This window comes from Zootoca vivipara, chromosome 5 (assembly GCF_965207765.1).
Source record: "Zootoca vivipara chromosome 5, rZooViv2.hap1.1, whole genome shotgun sequence".
NCBI lineage: Eukaryota > Metazoa > Chordata > Lepidosauria > Squamata > Lacertidae > Zootoca > Zootoca vivipara.
In genome coordinates, this window is record NC_142588.1 from 88,246,800 (window position 1) to 88,268,009 (window position 21,210).

General features: G+C 44.1%; 1 protein-coding gene across 1 annotated transcript; it reads right to left on the minus strand.

The window, feature by feature from the left end:
- Positions 1–487: 487 nt before the first annotated feature.
- Positions 488–16,933, minus strand: DCUN1D1 (defective in cullin neddylation 1 domain containing 1). Its single transcript, XM_035133489.3, has 7 exons — positions 16,784–16,933; positions 9,149–9,365; positions 8,143–8,311; positions 7,003–7,133; positions 6,532–6,614; positions 5,746–5,842; positions 488–4,256 (listed from the first exon to the last, which is right to left on the minus strand). Exons 1-7 carry the CDS (start codon positions 16,784–16,786, stop codon positions 4,177–4,179), a joined length of 780 nt encoding a protein of 259 aa, XP_034989380.1. The 5' UTR covers positions 16,787–16,933; the 3' UTR covers positions 488–4,176.
- Between the last annotated feature and the right edge of the window lie 4,277 nt (positions 16,934–21,210).

Consider the following 21,210-nt stretch of genomic DNA (forward strand, 5'->3'; position numbering starts at 1 on the left):
GTAATGTGTAAAATGTTCCTAAGTTAACCTGCTCCTCTTGCTCAAGAGAGCCCTCTGGAAATTCCCGTCACATCTTGAAAACAGAAGACCCGTGAGAAAAGTAAAAGCTTTTAAAGCTATATGAATCGTCTTTTAACTTACTCAAATCGATTTTCATCAGAGAACAGTTTTAAGAAATAAGTTACTTTATTTAACAGGTTGTTCAAGAGACAAATGCTGTAGCTTTTGCACCAACCACATTAAACATGGAGGTACCTTAGTCTCTCTCCCCCACCCGCCCCAAGTAATCGCAAAGCAATGTGCCACAGCTGGGAATAAAAACCCCTCCACTGCGTAACCAGAAAGTTGTGGAATGTTGTGGCAAACAGGAGGCTGTTGGCAAGGTTCTGCTTTCTCATTCCTTGCCATGAGTTGTTTTTGCTTTAATTTTTTTTTAGAATGCATCAAGTTTGGGGTTGTTTTTTAAACAAAAAATTTCACCATGACAACTGGGCCGGAACTTTATTGCCTCTGGTCTGTCGGAGGGATTTTTCTAGGTAGTTACAATTTAACTTACAGATTCTGATCACGTGACTGAAATAAAAGCCTTGATTCCCAAATATTTTCATGTAGCAAGGTATTTCTAATTCTACATATTGGTATATATATATAAAAAATCAAATACAAGGGTTTGAATTTTGTTTAAGCATTCACTTTTTCTAATATTTGGCAAAAGAAAGTGATTTGTGAAGGGGAAGATTACTGCCAAGTTGAAGAGTGGGTTGATTTTATGAATACTATCAACCCAAAAAGGTTCACAACTTTTAATTTTTTTAAAAAAAAAAAATCAACACATACAAATGGGCATAAAGTTTGGGCATTTTTCAGTCTCTCGTAGAGCTGGGCATTTACATTCAGAAGCAAGCCAACAATAAGCCAAACATCTCTTGCCACTGGACACAATCCAACCAAGCGTTGATTTGATAGCACACTTCCCATTGAAAAGAAAATTTGACCAGTTTGTGCCTGTTGAACTGAACAATCTTCTTAAAATTCAGAGATGCAATCACACAAATAACCTTAGTTTCTCTGCTACTTAAGACAGCAATGCTTTATGTAATGCAGTTTTATAATTACACAGTAATTATAAATTGTGTAGTACCAAACTGATGGCAAAATCCATTTTGTTGAAAAGGCCTCAACATTGCAAAAGGAATTCTTTAAAAAGAAACAAAAAAAACAGCACAGCATTTATGCCCCAACCTTCTCCACAAGGACAGAGTTAAGTACATCTCATTGGGGGGGAAAGGAACACCAAAACACAAAAAATACACAGCATACATCAATGAGTCATTCTGAAAAAAACTGTACCCAAATTTTCTTAAGACTGAAAACAGCACACACACCTTGTAGTTTTCATAATTCAAGTCTCCACTGATATTTACACGAGAGAGAGAAAAGAAACAATGCAAGCAGTAAAGCAATATATTTGACTTTGCCAACTCTGGCTTCTGAAGAAGGGATTCCCAATTTTTATCTAATGGTTTTCTTAAATTAACACAAGACTGAGCTTTACCAAAAGGGCACAGCTGAGAAAAGGGGAAGCCCCTTTCTCACAATTTCATACAGGTTTTTAAAAAGATAAAACAATTTAATACTCAAGTATTTTTCCTAAAATTATTTAGCATGTGCATAAGTGTTTTCTTTCTTTCTTTCTAATTTTATTGATAAATGAGACAGGACACAATATGCCAAGCCTGAACTTTTCCTTTTTTAAAAGAAAAGGACTTCTAATATTGGATGGGAAAACTCGTGTTTTCTCTGCGAAATGATTTCAAGAAAACAGCTTAGTATCGCTCATGAAGTTACATGACATTATAGCCAGAAGGCGTTTCAAGTGCTGCTTTTGTCATGTAAAAACACAAGGACTAAAGCTGTGGCTCAAAAGGAAAAGCCAAACTCTGTGAACTGGACACAAGTGTAGAAGCAAATGAAGTGCACTGGAGCCCAGTTCAGATGCAAAGGTTTCCCCATTGCTTAGGCACTGGGAGATCCCAGGGGCTCCCAACAACTCTCTCCCATGCCAATTCTATCCCCGTTCCTTTTAGTAATCATGTTTAGTGTGGCACTTGAACCAAGATCAATACTGTGGTCAACTTTAACCAAGGTTTGCAAACTAGCTCCTTCACTTAAGTTTCAAACTCTGTCTTAAAGCATTGGGGAGATGGGATCGCTATACACGGCTAAAAGGGAAGAACGGGTCATGAGCCCAAAGCGCACTCCCAATTTCTCCACCATGGTTAAGCAAAACATTTCGCCTGACCCAGCCAAAGTTAAGCACCACCAAAGAGTCAACGATAGACTCTCCCACTAATAGCGCTTAATAACCCATCTGGCCGGATTACGCTAGTTATAATATGTACTTGCTTAGGAAAGATAAACTTCTGAACCCAGCAAGTCTGGAGCTCACACAAAGGCTTCACTTAAGCAGGAGAGCTCTTGTGCTAGCAATAACCTCGCGCAGGGGTTTCTGTGGCCACGATTGCAAAAATGAATTGAGGTGTTCCTGCTTGCTCAAGGTGTCTATGTGCTAGAGCCTGGCAGAACTATTGCTCGGAGTAGGCATGCCTCTGTTTGATAACCACAGCGATCTGCAGTTAATACGGTAAGTTGCCTGTCACCGATGAAGGACGTGGACCATAATGTCAGTACCGCTAACATCATAAAATTTTTGTATTAATGGCTCAAACCATCAAATATAGAATAAAATGCATTTCACACTCATTGTTATACCCACAATCAAAAACCTCTGTTGGCCCTAATCAAGGATTCTATGTATTGTGTAGCAAACATTATAAATTCAGTACTGTATTCAAGTTTTAACATTTCAGTAGAAGTTAATGGGGGCAGGAAAGATTTCATGGACAAAGAGATGCTACAAAAAAATTTATTGGGTAACTAAGAGCAGTTGTGAGCAACTTATCACCCACATTCTAGGATGAATCCTGCTGGCCTATCAGAAAACCCGACCCCACTCTTGGAAGTTAGAAATAACATGACCCATGATACTTCGCCCCAAGGATTGAGGGATAATAAGAAGTGCCCCAATTCCCTGAAGAAGGAGGGCACCCCTGCCGCCCTGGAATGGTATCATCCAAGTCAGCTGCAAGACAGTCTATTGAGGACGTGGTGGTGGAGAGGGTATCACTAATTTAGGTGGGCACAGGAATTCCAGGCCCTGCCTCTTTCTCTCTGCATGCATGGCATTGCAAAGAAACGCGGTGGTCAAGGCTGGAGTGCTGGCAGACAAGGGAAGCCACCGAGTGTTGGCAGGGGGCAGGGGGCACAGCAAGAAGCATGAGGGACAGGCAGAGACTTAGCAAGATTCACATGGCCCAGCTACTGAGGATCGGGGCCCTAAAGGATGGTTCACCTTTCAACATTAGGCACCCAGTGTTTCCGACTAGATTATCAAAATATGGATACTGTTGAGCGCCGTATCTCTCCTGCGTTTCAGCAGTGTTCACTGTTAGATACAACAGAACTTCAGTCAAGCACCTACATAGCTGGGTAGCCCGATATTGGTGGGCAGAAAAGCCCAGACCTTTTGCCGGGGTATTTTTGACATTTGCTTTAGAACAAAGCAAAGAAACCCCTTGCCACTCACATGGACAATAGCTGTGAACAGACTGTACGGAACCAGATCCAACGAATCACTCTTTTAGGATATTCTCAGCAAAGTCTTTGCAGCTAGCCCAAAGGTGTGCTACTTGAAGCTTTTCTGAAACAGATTGTGATGCTGATCTGTGAAATTATTACGTCAAAGATTTTGCTTGGTGAAGACAGCATGTGCCTTTAAGAGGAACAAGAAATTTAAAAAAAAATCCAAAAAGCATTTTAAGATTTATGGAAAGGATTAGGGTGCTTCATTTTTTAAAAAAGAAAAAGAATGATATCCACAATGCTGGAGTTTTCAAATGGGTAAGGCTGGCCCAGGCTAGATGAGAAGCCCAAACCACCCATCGTCTGATATGGTCCAAAGTAGATCCTTAAAGGTTTGACTCAACCCCCAGCCTTTATTTCTTGAGGATTGGTCTTCAGTCCTGTTCAGTCAGTCAGCAGAAATTGACTGTGCAATTTTCCCCCATGTTGTTTATTTTGTACAGACTATGTACATTCTAGAAGGTTCATTTAGCACTACACTGTCGTACTTTTTATTCCAGCAATTTGAGGGCGTGCAAATTCCACGAAGTCGTCAATAAGAACAGGCCATGCCCCTGCAAGAAAAGAGGGAGAGAGGTGGAATTATTAAGCTTCCAGAATGCCTTATCTGAAGAGTTGGGGACTATGATTCCCGCCCCCCCAGCTGTTACAAGAAAATGTCACCAGAAAATATTTAGCATTTTATGTGTTCCAAGCTCTTCGCATGCATTATTACCTCAAAACAGCCCTCCAATTATGGCCAGAATTTTTATTTTCATCATTTCGTTTTTTAAAAAAATCTTTAAATTTTAAATCCTGGGACAGCCACTTTTTTGACACACACATTTTAAAAAGTGAGAGCAATTAGTCAGAAAACTTTATACAAGGTTCTATAAGATTGAATGCTAAGTTTTTTTCTTGGATATGCTAATTTGGAGTTTTTTAATACAATTTTTAAAAGAAAAGAAAAGAAATATTAGCATTCACAGAGCCACACACAGCACCCTGCTGAAGGAGATCTTTGGATCAAGCCAGGGCCAGCAGGGTTATATTTAAAAAGCTTCGAAACGTGGGCAGAGTGCCTTTCGCTCCCCGCCGAGCAAGTACAACCTTACCCTTGCCCAACACAAAAGAGAGGTTTACAAGGCTTGCTCCCCTCCCCTTGTTTTCTGCACTCCTCTTTACAGAGATTCTCCAAGCCTCTCTATCTGATCCTTGAGAGTCTCCCCAGACCACCACCCACACCCTTTGTCCTTCTTCGCTCCTTTCATGGGGTGTTACTTCTGGCTAGATTGTGTTCTGAAAATGCCTCATTTGCCTGCAGGAAGGGGAGAGCATGTGCAGGAGCTTGCCCACTCACCTTCATTGCTCCATCCGCATCTGGTCCCACCCACCACTGCCAAGTGGCCCCTTGAAGGAAGGTGGCTAAGAAGGAAATGCTAAGAAGGAAATGCAGCCCTCAAATGCACCCCTGCTGTACACAGCTAAGAGCTGTCTTTCACCCCACCATCTTGCAGAGAGAGGCAGCTCCTCGTTAGCACCCAAGGGATTGAAGAGAGCAAGTCTAGGGAGCTGAGCAGGACACTTGAGGGCAGGCAGAAAGGGAAGTCGCACATGGTGGTTAGTTCAGCCAACTGGACACGGGTGTGTGGCAGATTCAGTGGCGCGGGGGCCAGCCTGGGAACCCAACTGAGTAGCGTAAGAGGAGAAGCAACTCAATAGTGGAAACAGCAGCAGGCGCTTCTTGCTGTGGAGAGGCTCACTTGCCATAATTAGATCCGTGGTCACTATGAGGATGGCAATGACTAGAATCGTTCTGGATTGAGCTCGGTATATGCAAGAAATGAGTGGCTTTATTTTTCCAGAAACTGTTTTAATACCCACTGTGCCCCTTATGATATCAGAGATTGCCAACGAATTGAAAATTATGGTCGCAGGGGAAGGCAACAGGAAACTACTGAAGGTCCAGGGCAAAAGCAGGATCACTTAGGGGGAGAAGCCTCTTGGGGACAGAGGACTCTACACAGGCCAAAGTGCCCCAAGAGGAACAAATAGCAACTTTACCTTCCTCATCATAATTCGACATATCATCTGCAATCATTGCGCTGAAGTCTAGAAGAAGGTTCCAAGTGTCCTTTGGTATAGATCTTTTATGATGTTCCTGTTTGAGGGAAATCAGAGCATGAAAAGCATTAGCTATAAATGACGTCCCTGGCAGGGCCAGAGGAGAGGCTTTGTCTTAATGGAAGAGCATGCAGAATGTCCCAGCTTCCATCTCCAGTTGAGAGGCCCTTAGGACTGGCTATGAATCCTGTTCTTACTCCTTGGGAGCTACTGCCAATAAGAACAGACTGGGCTAGTGGCTCAAGATACAAAACCTGCAGTACAACTGCATGTTCACATATGACCTGTGAAGTCAAACACAGCCCACCAACCAGGCCCGTTTTTGTAGCAAAGCCAGTCAGGCGCTTTACACAGCTGCAAGTCCCACAGGCTTTAGAACCATGGTGGGTCAGGAGGGGGGGGAACCCCAAAATAATTCTGTAAGAGATATCCAAAATAATCCTTTTTTAAAAGAATGCCATTTGGGATTACTGCTTTTAGTTGTCATCCCAACACCCTCTTTCTTCAAGTTTTAAAATCAAACAAGGTTTTGGGGCAAGGAAAGCTGCCGGTTATCTACAGTGTGGATTTGGGTGGTGGGCGGCTAGCTGCTGACCAATGCCACGTGCAGCAAAGGTTGTTGATCTGGGTCCCGTAGGGAAGAATCAGGCAATAATGTTGGCTGCAGAACCTACCAGAATTGGGCACTTAGTCATTACTAATGAGGCAATTAATACTTGCGCTTACCAATAAAAATTTGTTCCACAAGTCTAGGAATTTAAATCGTCCGTGAAGTACTAAATTCCAGTAGGCGATGGCCATTTCTAAGTCTGCAACATTAAAGAAAATGGTGTAATTAAATAAGTAATTGAGGCTTTCCCCCTCCCCCCTTGTCCAGACACACCTGTTCGGAAGGTGCACAGTAAAAGTGAGGGTTGCAAAGAACACTCTCTCAGTACAATAGCACTTAAGAGTGCTTTGGGATCTTGGGCTGGGGAATGAGTGGTTCTCCAGATGTGGTTGGGCTCTAATTCCTGTTTGTCCCAGCTAGCCTGGCCAATGGTCAGGGATGATGGAAGTCGTAGTCCAGCCACACCTGGAAGGCCCGAGGCTTCCCAGTCCTGATCCTGGGTTGTGGCAGAGTGCAGGCAGGAGTTTGCCCATGTTCAATGCAGTAGATCACTCACTTCTGTACAAGGAAAATATTGGCATACATACCTAAACCTTTTTGTCCCGGATTCTTTGCGAAGTTGAAGGTAAACTGATAAAAATCCTTAAATCTTCCTGGCTCTTTCAATTCTTGTTCCATTTTTGGAAGCTGGGCCTTTAGTTTTTCTATGCTGTCACATCTGTTGTTGGATTTATTTATTTGGTTTAAAAAACAAACAAACACAAAAGTTTTTCTTTGCATTAGTTTAGGATCATGTTCTAAATACTTTGTAAAATGGCATTACTAAACAGTTGCTTTAACAAAAAAAGTAATGGGAAGAAAATATCATTTGATCATTCCTGAAGCTCTCTTTTCAGTTAAGCAGTGCTGAAAATACATTGTCACCAACACATTTGTGGAACTTTCCTGGGAGGCAGAGGCTGAGGCCACCTCTCCAAGAAATACAAGAAACCCCCTTTAGGCTCCAACTCCTCTTCTGTTCAAATCTATGGATATGATAACAGCGGCAAACATCATCAAACAAAAATCAAACAAAATACCACAGCTGGGAAGGGGCAACATGTGAAAACAGGCTGTTTAATCTCAACAATCTGGCAGATGGTGAGTTGTTCTTGTGAACAGACAAGGTCTCAAAGAAATGCATTATCAGGAGCGCAAAGAATGCCATGCTCAAATACACCATCTGTGCTCCCTCACACCTCAATCAAACCTTGCACCAACATGCTTATTGGCATTTAGAAGACAAAAGACTGAGCAAATGTATGCATCAGATAGTTTGAATTCCTGGTAGCTGAAGATTTGCATGGAGCATTGTGTTTTAAATTTCAGCATATGGCCCAGACCTATATTTTTACTGAGTTGAAAGTAGCAGTACGTATGATTTCCTAGGAGCTTCGTGGGGATTGAGGGAGCTGCCAGGATTGAGGGAGCTGCATTGAAAGGAGCCCAGAGGTGCTACTGCAAAGCTGCACCTGAGGCTGGCACTGGGAAATCAAGTGTGTGTGTGTGAAATAAATTGTGTTCATTCATAGAGACACAGATACATAATACACATTCCTCCACCAGATAAGAGTTTGAATGGCTCTTCCCGAGTTATGTAAGATTCTGCTTCAAGCATGGAAGTACAAACCTTTCCTTGCACAGAAAAGCATGCTCAGCCTACTTTCATAGAGTCGTTGAGCACTTACCCTAGTTCTGTCATCCCATCCATGAATTCCGTTTTTAAGAATTCACATTGCGTCGCAGCTCTGAACTTCCAGGCAATGATCAATACACTAATACTGGCAGGGTCAAGCGCGAGGTCATCACAAAACTGCTGTATGCCATCTATGCCAATTTTATTCTCATCTTGAGGATCTTGGAGTATAAGAGTGAAACAAAATAAAATGAATGGAAGTATCTGTCTTTTTGAAACCATTTCTAATAAAAGGTATGGCAGCTGAGCAATAGTTCAAGAACCTGCTTCCTAAGGGCATTAAATGCTGTCGGCTGCTACATAGCATTCACTTTTGTGCGCTGTTTAATTGCGTTCCCTCTGCAAACCTCATCTTACCTGCAATCACAATTGCATTGGAAGGTGGGTCACTTATTCCCATTTCAAGAAAGAGAGCATGACTCAACCCAACGTGCTCCTGAAGGACTGGATTTTACCTCTGTGAGGAGGAGTTAAAATGCACTCCAGGACAAAAGATTCTAGGGAGAAGATAAAGGAAGGCTTTCCTGTGTCTCAGGGTTGATGAGATGGCTTGACAAATGATTGCCTGGGAGGATGAGAACAAACCGGGCAACCCAGATGCTCTGCCAGTAAGTCTAGCAGCATGACAGCAAGAACAAGCATCTGTGTAGCAATCAGAAGGAAGACCCAGGTCCAGATCTATTTTCAGTCATGACACTCACCTTAAGACCCTTTAACCATCTCTCAGTCTAACCCACCTCACATGGTTGTTGCAAGGATACAATGTGGGATGGTGGGGGAATGTTTGCCACCCTGAGCTGCCTAGAGGAAGGGTGGGATAAAAATGTCATAAATAAAGGGTAGCCTTTGTTATAATGCTTATAGGGCATTGCGTTCTTGGTCTGTTCTGGCCACAGGTGAAACTCAAGTTTCTGGCCTGGATTGCAAATGGAATCTATTGCCAGCAAAATGGTGCATATAACACGTCTTTTTTAAAAGAAAAACTGCACTATACTTACCTTTATATCTATTATATAGCTGTTCTAACTTCTTTCTGTCCAATGATCCTTTAACATTTTCTCGTATATACAGTTCAGGATTTTGGAAAAAGTTATCTGTTGCAACATCTAGCTTCCAGTCATTCTGAGACAGGCAATTCACTGCGGTCTTTTCGCTGGACTGTGTGAAGATCATAAACTGCCGAACTTTATCTTTCTGTGATGACTTCAACTTGTTCTAGAAAAGTATCAGAAAACACAAGAACAGTGAGATCTCCCATGTGCTTACCTGAGGAGGAGTATTCAACTTCAACCTATAGCTCAAAAGGGCCACTCTCCTCAAGTGAATGGTACCTGATAGAGAATTAAGGTAGACATACAGAAAGCCTACCTGTGGTGTTCAACTCCTTCCAATTAAGAATTCAATTCCAAGCTCAATGGTGCCCAAAGCAGCTCACAAGTTCAAGAAACAAGCTATGCAACAGAATCAAGAATAAAACATTGTGTGATGGCTCTCCCTTTCTACTTGAGACAGCCAGCAACTTGGCTCATGGATGTGTCCTGCTCTTTTGTGATTGGGAGGATGTAGCAGCCACAGAAACACTCATGGCAGATCCTCTGAACATTTCACAGAAAGAACATTACAGGGCTTAGGAGGGGACAACAGCTGTGACACAAAGAAACACGCATGTATCCAAATATGTCAGTTTCCAGGAGAGCAGTTAAAAGGGAAACCTGCACAACAGGTTTCAGCACTACACAGAAACTACTGGCAGGTTTCCTATAAACTAGGGGTCAGCAACCTTTTTCATCCGTGGGTCGGTCCACCGTCCCTCAAACCATGTGGTGGGCTGGACTATATTTGGGGCGGGGGGGGGGATGAATGAATTCCTATGCCCCACAAATAACCCAGAGATGCATTTTAAATAAAAGCACAAATTCTACTCATGTAAAAACATGCTGATACCCGGACCGTCCGCAGGCCAGATTGAGAAGGCAATTGGGCTGCATCCGGCCCCTGGGGCCTTAGGTTGCCTACCCCTGCTATAAACTGTTCTCACACCGAATCCGCTAAACTACTGGCAGAATTTGGGGAAGAAGTGTTGTATAAGAGCTATGTGAGGTTGCAATGAAAATGCAAAAATGCAGGAGCACGCAGGAAGCATATGTGTATGCCCCTTTAGATCACAGCCTATACCTTCCCTGAAGCCTTATTGCTAACAGCCTGGCACAGTCTTCAGTATTGCAAATTGTTGGTGTATTTGCTCCATTATCACACAACAATTAATTTGGCTTCCTGACTAATGGAGATTCATAGCCAGTAAACAAGGCCATATGATAGCATCATCTGGTGGAGAAACTACACCAAACAGTCACATGATAAAGCTAGTGGATTCAGACATTACGACTGTGATAAGAATCCACATCTATCTTTGGTTACCTATTTTCCCCTGGCTTAAGAAGACAAGTATAAAAGCCACAAATGGTACAAACAGAATACAGCTTCACTGAATTCCTATTCATGTCTCTCAACTTATACTAGGAAAGATGCTGTATTACAAGTTTATTTATAGGGATTCCTATTTTAAGTGCTTCTGTACATAAAAAAACAAAGTGTTTTTATCATGTATTGTTTCTTTGAAGAGATTCTCTCTTGCTTTTTTATCAATAAATATTCAAGGTGGCTAACAAGACAAACATGCATACAACAAAGAACATTACAATTTAAACCAAAAAGAGCAGTGAGAAGCAGTAAAGGAGATCATCTGTCAAATACATGGAAGAATAAAAACCGTCTTCTTGACTTGTGTCCTGGAAAACAGCAAATTTGCTGCCACCTTGACACCTCAGAGATGGGACACCACTGCATGGAGGGGGGAATACCTTAGCCGAGATCCCCACCCACCAAACCTCAACATGCACTCAGGGGTACTCAGAACAGAACCTACGAAAAAGATCTGAAAGTTCGTACAACTACGCACACAAAAAGTACCCAAACACATGAAAGCAAATACCAACATTCTATACAGTCAGATATGCGGGCCAAAATCCACAGAGCTACTTTAGGTGTGCCCAAGGGTCTGGGAATGACCCATGGAACCTTTGTCCTTCCTTTTTCAAAGAGCAAGAAATGCAGAGAGTGGCATATCACAAACTACTTTTTAATCTCGTCTATTTGCCTTGCAGCACGGGGGCTGCTGCTTGAGAAACTAAAGCCCACCTTGGCCTATTTTGGGTTTTTATCATGTGAACTGCCCTGGTATCTACCGTATACAAGTTTAATAAACAAACAAACTAGTTTTGCATCCCAGCCACAGCAAATTTAAACAAAGGAAGTTGAAAAAATACAATTCCATAATGCTGTCTACACAAATTAAAAAACGGGAGGTTGTTTACTTTTTCCCTTTGACAAACACGTGCTAAGATAAACGAGCACAAACTACTTGCTGGCTGTTCAGTGAGTGAGGCTGGGAACTCAGCCCTCAACAATGGGCATAAGGCACCTTAGCACAGCTTTAAGGAAGTGACATTTTGGCATGCTAACTCAACACTCTTAAGGAAACTTCTTGGAGTGGAACTACATATAACAGGTGTGTTGCTGTTAAAAAGAGAGAGAGAGAAGGAGAGAGAGAGAGAAAGGAAGGAAGGAAGGAAGGAAGGAAGGAAGGAAGGAAGGAAGGAAGGAAGGAAGGAAGGAAGGAAGAAAGAAAGAAAGAAAGAAAGAAAGAAAGAAAGAAAGAAAGAAAGAAAGAAAGAAAGAAAGAAAGAAAGAAAGAAAGAAAGAAAGAAAGAAAGAAAGAAAGAAAGAAAGAAAGAAAGAAAGCCAGGACCTCCCTGTTAAAGTCTCTCCACTCCCCACAATAGTGTTCATCAGCACTTAGCCATGTTGTGATGTCACTGTGTTGTGTATTTCCCCCTCCCTGTCATTTAAGGGGTGGAGCACAGGCAGAGAAATGTGCTGCATGCCGACATTATGATGTGGCAGGTTACAAGGGAGAAAGGATAGTGCCATTTTGAACAGCAACTCCATGTTGCTCAGCACTTCAGTACCTGTGAACCACTTTCAATGGGGCTACATTTCTTTAAATATCAGTGAACGATCCCAAAACACAGTATCATGAGCAGGTTACAGGTAGGTAGGCGTGTTGGTCTGAGTCGAAACAAAATTAAAAAATTTCTTCAGTAGCACCTTAAAGACCAACTAAGTTTTTATTTTTTTAATGAGCAGGTGTTGAGGACAACAGAGCAATAATCATCACCCCCATACTGCGACCAAACTGCTGTTGCTGATGTTTGTATCTGGCCAGAATGAACTTTTAAGCTCTCTGATTTTCTTACAACGCTCTGGGAGGCTCTCACAAGATCTCCAACGGGCCCACAATATCTTGCAAAGCTTTAAAGAGTTTTAAAGCTCTCTGCCTTGCTTGAGGGGGAAGACCATTTGGCACACTGGATCCAGAAGGTAAGACTGTTCATGTACTTTTATGTCTATGCACCAGCCCCAGAACATAACCTCTGTGCAAAAGGAGTTCTCCAATTTGGGGGCCACTACAAAGAAAGTCCTTTCCCAGGCTGCCATTCCTCGCAATCCTGAGGGCAGTGAAACTACCAAGAATAGCCCCTCTGGCTGGATGAAGGCAGTTTTTCTCATATATATATATATATATATATATATATATATATATATATATATCACACCTACACACACACCTACACACACACCTACACCTACACCTACACACACACACACACACACACACACTCATATATCTGGGGCCTAATTCACACACTTATATGACATCTAAGAGGAAACCTGGCCAGTAATCTGGTTGCCGCATTATGAACCAGCTAAAGCAGGGGTCCCCAAACTAAGGCCTGGGGGCCAGATGTGGCCCAATCGCCTTCTAAATCCGGCCCACAGACGGTCCAGGAATCAGCATGTTTTTACATGAGAAGAATGTGTCCTTTTATTTAAAATGCATCTCTGGGTTATTTGTGAGGCCTGCCTAGTGTTTTTACATGAGTAGAATGTGTCCTTTTATTTAAAATGTATCTCTGGGTTATTTGTGGGGCATAGGAATTCATTCATATATTTTTTCAAAATGTAGTTCCCCCCCCCCAAGGTCTGAGGCACAGTGGACCGGCCCCCTGCTGAAAAAGTTTTCTGACGCCTGAGCTAAAGTTTCTAGCTCGAGGGCTGCCTCGAGTAAAATGCATTGCAACAATACAATCCATAGGTTACCAGAAGGTGCAATACAGTGGCCAAGTAATCTCTATCCATGAGGGGCAAAACAGTTGGGAAAAGGCACATCTGAGCCTCCAGTGACAGTGCTGGATCCAGGAACACCCCCAAGCTACAGATCTGCACCTTTCAGATAACTGCAATCCCATCAAAAATAGGCCGTCTGGCCATCTTCCGCCCTCAAGAACTCAGAACGCATAACAGCACCTCTATTTTTTCAAGATTCAGCTTCAATTTACTGGCCCACATTTACTGAAGAACACCAACTTATGATAGCAAGAACGAACTTGGAACCTAATTATATATCCAAACATGTCAAGTCAAGATGACATATCCAATCATTTTCTAGTTCTTTAGCCCAATTATTTATAGAACAAGGAAGGTGTCCCACACCTCTTGAGACACTTATTACAGTATAAATATGCCTTGTCACAGCTTATATTTAGACTGGATAAGTGCTCCATTGTGTTAGTCTCCTCACAGGAAGTTGGGTGTTGATTTGTGCAAATGCAATAAATTAGTTTTAAGGAGAAAACATCCTGGGTGTGTGTGCTGTGAGGCCAAAGTTAAATGCACTCAAAACACCTTGAGTAGTTCAGGAGCCTCGGTACACTCACTGTATTTCCTGAAGAATTTTGCATGGCATTTTCATGAAGCCTGTGCAATATGGCAGAGGAAGCCAGTAGTTAGACGTTCTCAAACCGCTTGACAGGCTAAAGCAGGCGTCCCCAAACTTCGCCCCTCCAGATGTTTTGGACTACAGTTCCCATCTTCCCCGACTACTGGTCCTGTTAGCTAGGGATCATGGGAGTTGTAGGCCAAAACATCTGGAGGGCCACAGTTTGGGGATGCCTGGGCTAAAGTACCTGAAAGAACCTAATAAGCCCACTAATAAACTAAATTTATGTAAACTAAATTACCATGGCGACAATTTTCAAGCTACTTACTATAGAACAATCCCATTAACTTGAATAAATTCTGTAAAATAATTCTGTAAAATAATTTTGCCTAGAAAACAATTTTTTAAAATCTATTCCTCTTCTGCTTGCCTTTTAGAAAGGATTTCTAATGGCAAAAAAATGGTATGGAAACTGAAGCCTTTCAGCATGATCTTTAAAATCTAGCCTAAAAGGTAAATACAGATGACTGCACCTCATAACCCTATTCTAACAAACATATCTGAAGCTGCCCTGTGATCCTCGGATGAACAGCAGTATATAAATTTAATAAATAATAGCAACAACAACCTGGAAGTAAGAGCTACCAATCTAAATGAGACCCCCTAAAGTAAGTGTGCATACGACTGCCGTCTTAAAATGGTTTCCCACCAAAATAAAAGGGGATTACATCTGAATAAATATGGTTGATATGGTTTCCTTGTCTCTTAAGCAAGAAAAAAATGTGTAACATACATAAACAATATATGAAACATGCATCCCCAAGCAGTCTTGTGGCATCTTAAAGACTAACAGATTTCTATGGTCTTAAGCTTTTATGAACTTGTTCTCATTCCAACAGATGCATAAAATATTACTCAGCAGTTACCTGAGATTATTCCTCAGATACATATAGTATATAGTATGTATCCAATGGAAAGCTTTTTGATTCAGTAAAGCTTTCTGTGAATGAAAGAGGGAAGAAGGCTCCCCCCCCTTTTTAAAAAAATCCCGCCTTCCCTGTGCTGCCTCTGCACACCCCACTCCCTAAATAGCATGAACAGGGGGACTGCAAAGAACAGAAGGACAGCATGGGATGCAATCATTCACACACACACACACACACACACAGTGAGGTGGAAAAGTCATATCCAAGTGGCAGTGGCAGCATAGCAACAGGTTTGCAAACTGTTCACAACAGCAGTCAGTGGTGGTAATATTCAATATCTTTCTAGGTGCACTATGCTAATTTAACACCTGGAGTGGGAAGAAAAGCTGTAGCCCAGTCAAGCTTAAATCAACCTGAACCGAATTTGCTCATAAACTGTAGTGCAGCAATTTCAAACCGGAGCCTCACTTTGGAGTCTTCTGTTGAAATGTGGTGATTTTGAGGTGAGCAATAGATTCTCTCCCACTACCTTCTGAACATTTCCATTTTTCAGTATCGTTTTTCCTTCTGTCTCTATTTTCCCTTCTTTTTTGGCATCTATCTGTTTCTTTTACGTGAATAACGAAAAGGCATTAATGAAAGGTGATGGTACATTCACATCCCAGGATGAGCGAGCAACCAAGCCCCTAAGGGGAATTACTGGCGTTAGGATCTGCAAGAGCACCACCTGACACAATATAGGAGCAGAGTTGGCATCTGGGTTCATAGCAGGGCTCAGCCCCTTTGTCTGAGCCTCTATCAGGCGGCCAGTTGTTGCAAGTGAGCAACCACTGGGTTATGGAGCTGTCCATTGGCAAAATGGGCCTTTCCATAGGTCATTTATGTCACTCTGAAGCAGTTTTTGGCTGGGGGCCGCGCAGAAGGCAACAAGCACATTTCCTCCACTTTCTCTTCCAGGTCCTGTCCTGTAGTGAGCGGCAACTCCTGGGCACCAGCCTCATGACGTGCTGCAGATTTAACAATGCCTACCACAAGGCACAGCTGAAGGACAAAGTGCCAGGATGCCACCCCTACTGCCAGTTAAGGACAACCACCATGCAGCTGCTGCTCCTGCCCACGGACGCTTTCGCTGGGTTAAAACTGTATTTTGAGGCACCATGAGGCACTTGGGGGAGCTTCTGCTGAAAACAGGCTAACCCCAGCTAACCCTCTCTGGAGTACCCGCCTGCTTGCATGCACACGTGCACACACTGCAACAAAAGAGGTGTCTGCACAGAACGCAACTGCAAACGGAGATGGGTGCAACATGCAAAGGGAGAGAGGGAGAGGGAGAGATGCTTCCCCCAGGTGGGGGGGGGGAACGAAACAAGGAAGAGGAGGCCCAGGTACCCAAGATAAAGCAGCACCCATATGCCCAGGGGTTTTTTCCTCCCCCTATCAGTTACCCCACCAGTCCTCCAAGGTTTGGGGGGGGGAAGAGAAAAATAACCCTAAACCTCCCTGACACGTCCTACAGAGACACCCCTGAAGCCCAGCCACACGCAAACCCTTTGGGCACCCCCAAAATCCCACCCACCCCACTTCAGCTCCCTGAGGGGTGGGGGGTGGATTTCCACAGAAGGGCCCACCCCCAGCCCCTATATCTCAAAGCCCCCGACCCTCTCAGCATATGCGGCTTGTGGGAACCGGGTGAGGGCCGGGCTGCTTCTCACCGGCGCCGAGGCCGCCCCCCACCCCTGCACCCCCCCTCGACTCTCTCTCCCCCCACCCCACCCCCGACTAGGCCCCGCGTTGCCAGGCGATGGCGGCGCTTCCTCCCTCCTTCCCTCCGCCCGCTCTCCCTCCCTCCCGGGGCCGAAGGGCCTCACCATGGTGGGGGCTGCGCGCGGGCCTCTCTCCCCTCCCGGGCCGGCTGAGGCGGACACTGAGGAGGCGGGAGGAGGGTCGGTGGCGGCGGCAGCGGCTCCCGGGGCTCCTCCTCGCGGGCCCTGCCTTCCGCCGCCGACCCGCTCATGCGCACTGCGGCGGGGCCGCCCCGGGCCGAGACCGACCGGTGGTGTGGGGAGAGCGAGAACGGCGCCCGCCGCCGGCCGGCCGGGGATCCGGCGAGGCGAGGCGCGATGCGGGGGGGGGAACGACAAGCCGAGGGGGGGGGCTTCTCCTCACGCGCGAGGAAGCCTCGGAGGCGCCTCTGAGGGAGCCTCTTTTTGGGGGGGGGGCAAGAGATCCTCACACACACACACCCGACACACAAATTTAGGGGCGAAGCGGAGGAGGCCTGGTATAAGCTGGGCGGAGATGGGGGTCTCCCGGGGTGACAGCGGGAGCCTGGGGCTCAGTGGGGTGACCTATGTGGGGAAAGGGCAGAGGGAGGCCTTATGGAGTTGCTCACCCCTCTTTCAGTGGGGGGCGGGCGAATCCCAATGGGGGGAGGAGAGCATTTTCAAAATGATGGAAAAACATCGAAAGTAAACCCCCACCCCCATAATGGGAGAGCTTGCTACCCATAATGGCCTCTTTTGGGGGGGTATTTTTACCTCTGATTCCCCTCCAAAAAAAGGTTCAACAACTTTAGGGGGCAATCTCCCCTCCCCCCCCCAAAAAAGAAGCAGCTTTGGCTGCCTCCCCACTTAACAAAAATCTTAGCTACGCCCGTGCAAAACCCCCCAAGGCAATTTGAGTCGTGCCTCGTATCAAAGGGGCTCTTTATGGGGTGAGGGTGGGAGGAGAGATTTGGTCCTCTTCCTTCTTTGGATGGTCTATGGGGCCAGGGTCCCTTCACTCCCCCCATTAAATATGGGGGGCAAAGTTAATGGACAAATAGGGGGGCAAAGTTAATGGACATTGCTATTCAATTGGTGTGTTTATGTGTATGCCACATCATGTGGTCGGTTATGTGGGGCAGGGCCCCCCTCCAATATTGTATTCAAGTTGGCACCCCCCCCCATGGTCACACACCCAGAGGAAGCAATTGAAGCACCTCCCTGTAGGGCCACACCTGAATGGGAAGAGGCGAGATGGAGACCCCTAAGGGGCAAAGGGGAGCAGGGTCATTCTTTCACACCCCTCTTCCGGCAAATGACACCTTCCCTGACATGTGAATGAGGATCATGATCCTGTAGGGAGCACTGAGACACTTGGGCTTTAATGAGGTGGTTCGTGGGGATAAGGAAGAAAACTGGTACCCCTGATAGAGAGGGCATTGGAAAGTTGATGTGGATGTGTGTCTGTGTATATGCTTGTATGTGTACGCCTGTTTGGTGTGGCTGAAATGGGATTTTTATAAACACCAGAGAGCCGGCATGGTGAAATAGGAGGAGAACATTGGACTTGGACGCAGGAGAGCTTTGGACTTTGGCTCAGGAGATCCAGGATCAAATCCCTGCTTAGCCATGAAACTCACTAGGACTATATTTGCATATGCCCCACCTAACCCACATCACATTGTGGATAGAAAACGGGGTGACCCCAATGTAGCCCCCACCCCACAATTCCCAAGGTTGGGATAGATCTGTGATGGCAGTGATCACAGCTGTTTGATTCTGGTTTGAGGGTAGCAAATTGATGGGAGTGAAAACACCTATATTGTGTGAAGAAAGCAGTGGGGGAGAGGAATATCCCATGGGGTAGATCAGTGATGGGCAACCTTTTGAGCTTAGTGTGTCAAAATTCGCCAAAAAACCGAGCGTAACTCAGGTGGTGTGTCACTTCGAGAAAAAAAACATAATTTCACGATATTTATAGTTTAAATAACAAAAATGTATAATTGTAATATATAACTGTATTTAATAAACCAAAAACTAATTATTTAACCAAACCAAACAAAAAACCCCTTATTTAACTCAAAGTGCCCCTTATTTAACACACAAACTCCAGTGGGCAGAGAAGGGAATTGGGTAAACAACAGAATCACACAGTTGACTGTGACTGACCACCTACTGGGAAAGAGACCTTCTCAGTAGTGGAGCCTGCATCTGCCCTCCCAGCAGATGTCAAGGCAATAAGCAACTATTTTACTTTTAAAAGACAACTGAAGGAGGCCCTGTTTAGGGATGTTTTTAATGTTTGATGCTGTATTGTTTTTAATATTCTGTTGGAAGCCGTCCAGAGTGGCTGGGGAAACCCAGCCAAATGGGTGGGACATTATCATTTATTATTATTATTTATTATTATTATTTATTATTATTTATTTATTATTATTATTATTATTATTATTATTATTATTATTATTATTCTCCTTGAAGTTGTGGGTTGCTCGCAATGCTATAACCTCCCAACATTTGCAAAATGATGTATGCTGTTGTTTGGTGTCCCCTGAGACCCTTTCCAATTCTCTTTATTTTATGATTTTTCAAAAATACATGTTGGGGTGATAATTCCTGAATCCAACTATCTGGATTAATGCCCTATTTTTCCTGGCAAGTCCTGCTTGTGACACAATGTGGATTGTGTCAGCTACTGGGGAGCCTGAAGGATCTTGGCTTGGATATGTCTGGTTCCTGGTACCTCTATGACTCAATAAACAAGAACAATTAGTGCAGAACCTACTACTGTACTTAATCAGACTTCACTGAAGCTTTCACTGATCTTGCCAGTCCCCTGCCTGGCATTACTGTAAATTGTCATTTCTGAAAAACTATTCAGCACGCAAAATTGTTTTGTTTGTTTTTTGATCTGATTTATCCTTCCGATGTAGTCTCCAATGTGTTGAGAAAGCAGACAAAGGTAACTGGAACTCAGGGCTGTGCTATGAAATTGATTGGGAATAGATTTGAGTACAAGCCAAATAAAGTACTTCTTCCCACAACGTGCAATTAATTTGCAGAATTCACCCACTGGCCTGGAAAAGGCATGAGACAAATTCACGCATGATAGTTCTGTCAGTGGCTATTAGCCATAACGTGATACGGAAGTGACAGGTTCAGAGGCAATACCCAGCTGGGTACCACTTGCCAAGGAGGGGCAGCAGATAATACTGCTACCTTCAAGCCCTGCTTCTGAGTTTCACTGGTTCACCAATTCATCACACAGCAAATCTATGATTGCAGCTTTAGTTGATGGATAATTAAATTGTTCAAAGCTTATAAACCTACAAACAATGTAAGAAAAGGTTGGTGCAACTTTTCTCTTCCTGTTTACTCCTAATAGTATGATGGCTTTGAAGTGGCAATTAGTTTACGGCACATATATCAGGGTTTTTAGGTTACAGGTCAAGGGTGTCCCAGCTGTGTTGCCTGAATCTGTGACCCAATTCTTCCTGAGTGCTCCAAGGCATTGCTACCTAATTATCCTTCAGGTGTAAACAGAGGCAGAGGCAGTGGCCCGTTCACACTAAAACAGGGCTGGGGAACCTTTGGTCCTCCAGCTGTAGCTGAACAACTCCCATCACCCCTGATCATTGGGTATAAGGGTTGGGCCTGGTAGTAACCAGTCTGGCCACATCTTCCCACCTGTGCTGAACAAGTTTGGCATGATGAGAATAAATTATGTTAGCATCACACACTCCCCTCTTACTCCCACATTGCCACTGGAAGCGTTCACTTCCATTTTTATTTAAGCATAGCTTGTTGGACAGTCAACCCAACAAATCATTATCTATCTTAACTATGGTTTGTTGTGGGGTGCTAACTACACTCCACATGTGACTGGTGGATTAAGCGGCTCCATTGTCAACTTGGAGGAAGTCCCCCCCCCCAACTTCAGGTGTGTAATCACTCCATGTGTGTGTGTGTGTGTGTCTGTCTGCCCACGGTTAAATATGTAATAATAATTTATTATTTATACCCTGCCCATCTGGCTGGTAATTATCACTGTACTTCTCTCCAATTTAGTGACCTCACTGCTTATAATTCCATCCCAACCAACCATGCGCAAAGTACCCACAACTCAGAATAACACTTCCTGTGCCTAGTTAAATGGGCTGTAGCCCATGAAAGTGATAAATGTGTTAAGTCTTTAAGGGGCCACAAAACTCTGTTGTTTTTGCATCGGCTGTTGAGTAATCAAGTGAAGCACAGTCGTCTAAAGTTGTGATGAGAAACTACAGTGGTACCTCTGGTTAAGAACTTAATTCGCTCCGGAGGTCCGTTCTTAACCTGAAACCGTTCTTAACCTGAGACACCACTTTAGCTAATGGGGACTCCTGCTCCCACTGCACTGCCAAAGCACGATTTCTGTTCTCATCCTGAAGCAAAGTTCTTAACCCGAGGTAATATTTCTGGGTTAGCAGAGTCTGTAACCTGAAGCGTTTGTAACCTGAAGCGTTTGTAACCCGAGGTACCACTGTATTCAAAGG